Below are 9746 nucleotides of genomic sequence, written 5' to 3'. Positions count from 1 at the left end.
ACGTTTTGAATAAGCGGTATAGATTTTTGCGAGGAGCCGCCGCTTTCGACGGCTTATCCTTACCAGCTTAACATCATGCATCAGCTCCTTGACTTGGACAATGTACAAAGTTTTGGTTTTGCCACATAACCTTACTTATGCGGTTTTTGTTTGAGGCGATACTGAGTCAGTTCCTAACCCCAACCTCTGTCAAAATGTATGAACTGACAGCGGTTGGGGTTAGAACCTGACTCAGTTTCAGGTTCAAGCGAAATCGCCATTACATAACACTATTTCATTGAGCATCGCATGAAAATGTATAACCTTACTGTTCTGACAGCTCAGAGAGCTTGTTTAAGGCGAGTTTACAGTTCTGAAAACGTGTCACGGGATTTGAGTCCCTGCGTATTTTAAATGGAGCTCGGGATTTAAAATCACGTGACGGGAAATGAGTCTACACAAAAATGACAAGTTTCCTGAAGTGTAAATCCAACCGCGGAAAACATCACGGGATTTAAAAACTCTCCACACCGAAATCCGGTCAGGAACAATTCAACACAAATTGCTTCCGACGGGGAAAATAGTATTTTTATGAGGTTTGCAATAGACCTTTCTCGTCAAAAAATGTTATATGCAGAACAGCTTCCGTTTTCATCGCTGGATCGATTCTGAATACTGTCACGTTAATTTGGTGTCTCTAACTATTGAAAAAATCAAAAATTCTTCGAACTGCCCATTTTACTCTGTATTCCCCTGTGCTATTTTACCTCGATTCTCCATACTTTTACACCATTTGGATGAACTTCGAGTGGGGAATATGAAATAAAGTTACGGCGGGTAGCTTATAACAAAGTTCCAGTAGCCTACCGCTCGCCGGCATCTATTTTAATCTGGCTATTCGCCGTTTTGTTTACTGGGTATGAACTCCAAGAGTTCATTCCAATTTGTCAAAAACATTGTTTTGACGTAGATGAACCCCAAAACAGTGTTGCAGAATATACCGATTCATCGATATCTAAACCGATTTTTAATTTCAATACCAATAAAGTTACTAAAATACCGATTTATTTTTGCTTACCAAAAAATAACGATTTTCATATAATACGATCAATTAATATTACGTATGGGCCTTTTTAGAAAATGTCTTCACATTTCCACATCAAATCATCCGGAAATTGATTCAGCAATCTGCCAGGTTACTATCAAAATTTCAAATGAAGCTCAACAACCGATTCTGAAATCGATTGAGCTCGGTAGGTTTGATTACATAACATTAGAATGATCTATTATTTAAAACCAATATTTTGCAGGTAACTTTTGGTTAGCATACATCTTCACACCGATATATACCTATTTTTTATTTAGAACTATACCGATATTAGATTTGTTCCAGTACCAGTAGAAAGTGGAAGTACTCCGGAGCAAACAGAGAGAAAATCGTTCCTATGTTCTCTTCTCTTTTTCTTCTTCCGTTAGCAAGCTGGAGTAAACAGCAAATATTTTTTGCTTCTGTTTGCTCCGGAGCAACTTCTGTGTACTATAGAACAAACTTACTATACAAAACCATCTGACAACGCTGCTCTAAAGTGAAAAGTGCTCTTCAAACATCGATGACATCTTTTTTGTTTTTTTTCCTGTTTTCTCTACCTATCTGTTATGTTTTTCATCCTGTCAACTTGGCAGTGCCAAGGAATCCAAAAACATAAGCTGTCTCCCGTTTCCCGAGAGTTCACCGACCAGTTTTGCTTTCAAACTGATGAAAAAACTACAGTTTAACTTCACCAGGCACAATCATCAGAATGAGATGCAGGAAAATATTTTCATTTTACCGTTCAGTATGAGAAACATTTTACAAATGATAATCTTGTATGCCCATAAGGTATTTGTCCGGATCTGCGAATCCGGTTTTTGTGGAATAATTCAACCAAGGGCTATGATGTAGCAGCGGTGGAGAGTAAGTCCAATCATACGGCTTCATCCCACCCCAGCAGCAGATGAGCGCTGGCGAATGTTCTCAGCCACCTGGAGGAGGAGGTTACCAGACATCGCCGATCTGGTGTCTGGACTTTTTTGATAATTTCATAGAGATTGGATGTGAAGATGGGCGGTTGGAGTTCTGGGAGGGAACGACTGGTAACTTTAAGGTAAATGTCACTTGTTTTTTATTACAACTATTGACGGATGTTTCATTGCAGGATATATATGAAGCCGAAAACATCCACAACAATGGGGTAACTAACATAAAGCTCGCCGGTGACAAAGTGACAGTCGCACGGTTGAGTGGACGAATCGATTCTCTGAGACTAGAAACGTACACGCAAGGTTGTCAGATCGATTGAGGTTTACGTCTGCATATGGGCGAAGTAAGTCCTATGTTTCAAGCAATTTTTTAAGCTTACGTAGGGTGCAGAGCAGACAGATTTTATTTGTCATTTTCAAATACTGTATATTCTAAGTCATTTAATTTTCAATCTGCAATAAGTATGTCATCAAGTGCCTTAATTCTTATTCTTTTTTAGCCCACGTACGCACCGATTCGGCAGGAAGCATTAGTTTATTTCAGCAATCCGTCCACAGCGTTGCCAGCTCAACATAACGCATCCGAGGAGGAGCTTCGATGTATTCTGGAGTTTCACCAGCAGGGTCACCGGTGACATGTTTGGAAGTGGCGGGCGGTACAGTCATGACTGGCTGCACATGTATTTTCATAGACCAGTGGCAGGCCGAGATAGGCGCATCTGGTCACCAGGATGGTGTGCTATGTATGTGGGGCTTGAACTAGAACAGCTCCTACAAGACAATGGTTACGAGAGTGTTCAGCAGGCCGTTAATAAGGAAGTGGATAATTTTTATAGTGTCGATTGTTGATAACAGGGCCATTTAATGGCGCCGCAATTAAATATAGAAAGTTACATTGCTTTCAATCAGATAATTTATGTTAGAACTTGCTTTTCCTCTTCTATTTTCCCACTACCGCCTCCAGTGACCGCGTGGATGCTTTCGGTCACGGTAGAATCCTTAATTTTTCCTTTTCGCCTGCTACCATTCCTTGACCTTTCGTGCAGCTTCTTGTATCCCATCATATGACAACGAATCTTTTTCCACACTATTCACAGCCATGGGGTCGTTTGCCAACATGCCTGCGATTATGCTGGGTCAAATGTGCTCTTCGAAGAAACTCCTGCCCGCAGAGGTCACATTTGTACGGGCGTTCGTTTGTAGGGATTTGCATGTGCCGAGTCATGTGAGAATATTTTATAAACCCGCCACCAGACTTCACATCTGAATTCCCGATCTTTGCTGTGGATAAGTTTGTGCTGCGTAAGTTCTTTAGATTCAAGAAACTTTCTACCACAGATGTCGCAATTAAATATTTGATCCGCAAGATTCATATCGATGTGAACACGCTGGTGACGTTTCAAACTGCTGCTTTCTACGTAGCCTTTGCCACAGATATTACACTTATACGGACGCTCGCCAGTATGCATGCGCATGTGGCGAGTGAGTTCAGCACTAGTTATGCATTCTTTGCCACAAATATCGCACTTGTGCGATCTCTCACCTGCATGGATAAGTCTGTGTGGCGTGAGACTACTGTTTTCGGTAAACTTCCTACTGCTGATATCGCAAATGTAAGCCTGATCTTTATGGGTAAGCCGGTGCTGATCCAATTGCTCAGAAGTGAAAAATTCTCTGCCACATATCCGACAACGGTGCCGTCGTTCGCCGGTGTGTATCCGTTTGTGCCGGCTAAGATTTATACCCTTGGTGTATGCTTTACCGCAAATATCACAGGAGTACGGTCGCGTGCCGGCATGTACGCGCTTGTGAACTGCCAGCTGTCTCTTCTTGGGGAATGATTGTCACACATTCCGCACTCATAGGTTTTATCGATGGTTGTTTGCAGTAAGGTGGCATGTGTGAAATTGTCACCTGGACTTGTTGATTGTGTTGTCTGTCTAGAATGAAAATAGGGAAAAGTGCATTCGATATTAAAATTTTTTAAAAAAAAAGCATTCTTATATATTAAAATCTCCGAAAAACGGGTTATGATCTCAAAAAATCTAACTTATTTTCGAAGCATATGAATTCAATGAAGCGGAATAAGCATATCATAACAACTTACCGTTCACCTATCTCCACCTTACCGTCCTATCACATGTATTTTCATAGACCTGTGGCAGGCCGAGATGGGCGCATCTAGTTGCCATTGCCAGGATGGTGTGCTATGTGTGTGGGACACATTTAGGTTCACTAGTCGTATGGGACGACAATACTGGAGATGTAGTTCGGGAAGTCAGGCTTGACTGCTCCAATTCACTACTAAGTACGAAGATTATGCTACCTGCCAGTAATTTGTGACTACGGAAATCAAATGTGAATCGTTCGTAATATCCATTACATGATCAAATGCGCTGATGGGTTAGGCTTTGGATTCGGCTATATTCCATCGTCATTGAAGCTAGATCATAGAATCATGTTAATTTGACAGACTGCAAGTGTTATTAGTAGCACAAACAGCTAGCAGCCCAGCTAGTATTGTTCTTTCTGCTTGCAACCAACCTGGTTATATTGATGTCAATGCTAAATTCGCTGTTACAGCTGTATGCTCGCTATGCTGTCCCATTTGTTATGGGATTTGCTATTAACATGGGACAGCTATGCTTAGAGCACCAGATTCTAAAAGCTACCAATTTTGGCCAATCACTGGAGACAAAATCACGCGTAACAATTAATAATGAATTAAATTATTGCTGAGTAATTTTTGTTGTACATGAATAAAACATATCTATTTTCTCGTTACCTATGGCTAAATTACCATTAGAAAGGTTATGAGTTTATGTTGTCGCATTTTATAATCATTTATACTACTTTCAAGCGATCGATTTTCAAGATACGACTCGCACTTTAACCACCCCTTCACCGCGCCATCAAAATATAAATAAGTCATACTCCTAATGAACTAATATTTATTAAAACATTTACTAAATAAAAACATAGACCTGATAGTTCGTTTGCAAAAAACACCGAAGCACAGTGAATTGGTGTTAAAACTCTATCTTTGATCCTAGTGCTGGTAATTGTTACGAATCACACTCGGCCAGGCTTTGGGTACAAGATAATAACTGCTTGATCTCCCACGAGCATGGTCCTGCCGGAGTGTCTGCCTTGCCCGATACCGGGGCAGCCTGTCCTCTTGTGAATCGGAACCGCTGATCGTTCCGATGAGGGTATGTCCAACGGTATTACCGACGGAGCCGATCGCTACACTACCAGCAGTAGCTGCGATTTGAGCAATTAATCCAGATGCCTGGTTGGGAGCTACCATTGGTGCAGCGACAGCCGAGTGTGACGCAGGCTGGACCATCGGCTAACTTGATTCCGGCGAGGTGGAGCGGCTGCAATTGGTGCGGACTTGTGAAGCGATGTATATAATTTCAAGGACATTTGCAACGCAATTACGAGAGATCATCAAAATGTTTCGTGGCTAACGTTGTAATTCAGCAAAAAAAAAAAAAACAAAAGTTAAATTGATCGCAACAAATAAAATCGCTTTCTTCAATCGTGGACAAGAAAAATCCAAATGCCAAATTTAACGGAACATTGCCTAATGACGTCAAATAAAAATGAAAGCCTAGCGAGCTTGTTAATACAAGATATTCGCATTTAAAAGCGAACCAAATATAGTTTCTCATACTGCGGTCGAATACAAAAAAGTCTATGTAAACAAGCTCTGTGAACTGTCAAAAAGTGAGGTTAAACATTTTCATCCAATGTTCATACAGCGAGAGGTTCATTTTAGTTTGTTTACATTGCTAATGAATTTTGTACTGCGATTCACCACTTCATTTCCCGCGTTGCCAAGAACTTAAGTGAAAATATTCAAAGCAGTGCTGCCCAAATGCACATTTTAAGTCCCACCATTCTTGCTGAGGTGAAAAAAATATTCAACATTCTTGCATATTTCAAATTTTAAAAAAATCATTGAAAAATCAATCAAATCTCATTTTTACGGAAATGTTCTTATAAATGTGTAATCTATCTATTAAAAATAAGAAAAACAGGTGTTAGGTCGGACGAGAAAGGTCTGTTCGCTGCAAGTTTGATACTGTTTGTATTGTTAAGAAGCAGCAGAGTTTTTGGTTTGACAGTTTGGAGAGATCTCGGCGGGAAATTTCCCCTGATCAAATCTCGTGCGAAATCCCGTGATACATTTCCCGAACTGTAAACTACCCAAGTAACCAATAAGCATTACAACGTGGACTTATAACAGCTTTATATATGCATATAGAGCGATGCCGTACGGCTCAGAAGCCTTATATACAGATATGATGCTGATATAATGCTAGAAAAGGCGAAATATAGTGCTATTGTAATGCAGAGATTCATAGCCCTTTTTCTGCATCACTAATGCTATTATAAAGCACCTATATCCAACTGTCAAAACTGAAAGCCCGTTATTGGCACTACTAATGCTATTAGATAGCTTCAAGTAGTTGTCATTTTCCTCAAACAACGTTTCTTCTTTTTCCTTTTCAGCATGCCAATGATATGTAAATGAAAAAAAAATATAACTGTTTTATGTTCTTTCAATCATCTATGATGAATATTAGTATAGGTATGTGATAACACGAAATTCTATTTACATGTAATGCGCTTCGCACGTGATATGAAATATGCTCTAAATGAAATATGTTGTGAACATTACCTTAAGTGAGTCTCGAACCGAGGTACCTTGCATCATCATTCAGGGTTGGAGAGCTCCTTTTGCTGCCTGGACCATATTGGTTACGTTCGAACGCAATGTCGAATATAAGTCACCAGAAAAGCTGCATGTTACAACTCATGCAAACGGTGCTGCCAGAACGCAGTTTGGCCATTAAATTAAATTAAACAATTGGTATATTACGAAAAAATGCAATCTTTGATAAATCACTTTTCCAATACAACGCAAATAACGATAAAAGACTTTGTTTACTTTTGCTTCAATTGGTAACTAACTGTTACAATTCCTGAGCATCTGCATAATATTATCGCCTTTAATAGAAATCCGATTGTGGCTATCGAATATTAATTATTATATAATTTTGAATTGTGAAATCTGGCAGCTCTGTCAAATAGTGATCAACTTGCGACGTGCAGTAATTTTGTTGATATAGCTTTCACGAGTTGTCATCAATCTAAATTCACGGGTAAGATATTTTTTACGAATATATAAAAGTATAAAGAGAAATGCATTTTTTCCGTTGCAGGTGTAATGAGTTCGAATAATTATGCTATTGTGCAGACGACGAAAAATGACGATGTTTTGCTTTCTGTGGTTCCTTCACGTTGGGTACTGAAAAGTGGTTGGAGCAAGGTTCTGCCGGGACTTGGCACGGATCTATGCTACTGGCCAAAGGGTGTAGCTGGTTACCGGCTGCTTGAAAAGGCAAAAAAGGATCCACAAATTCCACCGGATGTAAACGTACTGAGTGCATATCGGTGCAAAATCAAACGAAACAATTTTGCTAGTTACGCTGAGGTTGGTGCAAACTGAATAGAGATTTCGCAGCTGAAAACTGGAAAACCGACTTACGAAACGCAATGCTTTTTTCATACATGATACATCACGACGGAAATTGTGCAATATAGCGCTTTATTTGCACCACTTTGTATTCCCAATGGAACAACAATTTATGTTGAGTGGCCAATTTTCCAGTTTTCGGCTTATACAATAATACTTTTGTTAGTGTGAACACTAATATCATTCTTAACAGGCGTTTCGCGAGCTGCAAATTATGGAAATTCATTCGGATACCGATGAATACGAGCCAAAAAAGAAACTGAAGAAATCATCAACTGCTGCGGAACTTTTCAAACAAATCCAAACGAAACCAAGCTCATCGTGCTCAAATACGGCTACTGATTTTGCCGATGATACAAGGGACGGTCATACTGACAACACAGCTAATCCGGATGATTCGTTTTTGGAGCCTTGTCCAAACGATATTGTGATGACATCACGTTCGCTATCTCTAAGTGAAACAACATCTCATGAGTCTGGATCGAAGACACCAATGATTCAGAGCACAGATACCGATGAATCAACCATGCGTCAACTTATGATTTCACTGCACAATAAAATAGACAAGAACGCCAAGCAAATAGAATCTCTCAATCAATCGCACATTAGGTATGGTGCTTTGCTCTCTCAAGTTAACGCTAAACTAGATGTTATTGCTACCAAAATACCGTCAGAGTTTGTGCATGTGAAAACAGAGAGTTATGAATCCAAAAAGATTCCATTAACCCCGGTCAAATCTCTGGATGACATGGAATCTCTGGAGAAACAGTCGAAAAATGACCAATTCGTACAATCTGTTGTTCAGTTTCTTGGTTCAATGCACGGAAAACACATATGTTGGTGAAGGTGCAACTGTTTGTTTGCAAGTAATCAATTACTTGTTTGAGCGTGAATTCTTGATGAAATGTTCTTGGAGTGGAATAAGCCGGAATAAGAAGGATAATGAAAACATTATTTCCAAAATACCTTTTCATAAGTTTGGTGGGGTTATTGATCTGTTCCACAAGGTTGTACTTTTCTCCGATCCTTCTTTCTCTAAAGTGCAATGCGAACAGTTCCTACATCGCTGCTTAAGGAATGCAAAGCAACGCTACGAGGACATCAAGGGTATTAGAGCTACTGCTTCTAGAAGACGATGCAAGCGAAATGAACCTCAATCAAACCAAGCGATTCAACAAGGCATCGAAGAAGAAGCAGAAGTTATTTTAGAAGAATATCTTATTGAGACGGAATCAGCATCAACATCAGCATCACCAAACCAAACGGTTGAAGATGTGGGAGGTGTTCTGCCGTTCTACGCATAATTGTCTTTTGTATATAGGCAATCCTATAGAACATGGGACAATTATGTGTATAGCGGCAGTGTTATCGATAAACACTATTGAAAAAGTATAATTTAAGGAAGATATGTTGTTACATTGATTGAGTCAATATAATTGATATTGATTACCACGCGTATTAAATTTTGTTTTAGTTGAACAGGTATGTATGTCATGGGCTCTAAATGTCTTATCGATTGATTTCAACCATTTTATTGTTGTTCAGTCGCAGGTAAAGTATGTAATAATGGTATAAATGATGTTTCGTCAAGTACTACAATTACTACTAATTTACATAAAACTTTATCGAACCCGTACATTCTTGGTTCAAGTAATTCATATCTGCTAGGTGCTTTGAAAACGTTGATACAGGGTGATGACAAAGGATATTCAAAAAGATTTTCGATTTCGTTCACCTCTGAACCGTAAATACCATTGGTGTTTGCATATTGCATAGCTGCTATCCTTTTATCTTTCGTAAGAAACCACCTATAAGGAAATTTTGTAGCCAACATGAAGTTATTAGTGAGGCCTACATAACCATACTGAGAATGATCAAATTTCATTGGGTATTTGAATATAGGAAACTCGGCAGGCTCATCTATTATTGATTTAAATGAATATTTCTCAGTTATGCGATTTATGATTTGGTTTAAGGGAAGCTTTCCCGATCTTACTAATTTCTTGACCTGAAAAAGATGGTTTTCAAAGGGGTAAGAAGAAATTGTCGGTAGGGGGCCAAATCGTGAGACTTCGTCAACTATATGGACTAAATTATGAATGTTACTGGTAATGGAATTGTAAAACAAGTAATAATTTGCAATGAAATCTTCAAATAATGTTTGAGCGACCGGTAAAAATCGTATGTAGTATGAACTTCA

At 39.2% G+C, this 9746-nt stretch overlaps 1 protein-coding gene and 1 long non-coding RNA gene across 2 annotated transcripts; both read left to right on the top strand.

Annotated features, from left to right (window-relative positions):
- Positions 1-1862: 1862 nt before the first annotated feature.
- On the top strand, positions 1863-2832 carry LOC131694958 (uncharacterized). Its single transcript, XR_009306563.1, has 3 exons — positions 1863-2123; positions 2175-2342; positions 2499-2832. It is a non-coding gene; the product is annotated as an uncharacterized LOC131694958 (long non-coding RNA).
- A 3970-nt stretch (positions 2833-6802) lies between these two features.
- LOC131694956 (uncharacterized) lies at positions 6803-8390 on the top strand. The gene is made up of 2 exons (XM_058983502.1): positions 6803-7504; positions 7740-8390. The coding sequence occupies exons 1-2, from the start codon at positions 7238-7240 to the stop codon at positions 8388-8390; spliced, it is 918 nt and encodes a 305-aa protein (XP_058839485.1). The 5' UTR covers positions 6803-7237.
- The last annotated feature ends 1356 nt before the right edge of the window (positions 8391-9746 follow it).

This window comes from Topomyia yanbarensis, unplaced genomic scaffold, assembly GCF_030247195.1.
Source record: "Topomyia yanbarensis strain Yona2022 unplaced genomic scaffold, ASM3024719v1 HiC_scaffold_21, whole genome shotgun sequence".
Lineage (NCBI taxonomy): Eukaryota > Metazoa > Arthropoda > Insecta > Diptera > Culicidae > Topomyia > Topomyia yanbarensis.
This window is presented reverse-complemented; position numbering and strand designations above follow the sequence as displayed.

Excerpts from the sequence above, each read along its gene's own strand:
- LOC131694956 (XM_058983502.1), top strand. The coding sequence starts at position 7,238 with ATGAGTTCGAATAATTATGCTATTGTGCAGACGACGAAAAATGACGAT. Across the intron at positions 7,505-7,739 it reads ATTTTGCTAGTTACGCTGAG|GCGTTTCGCGAGCTGCAAAT; the intron begins GTTGGTGCAAAC and ends CATTCTTAACAG.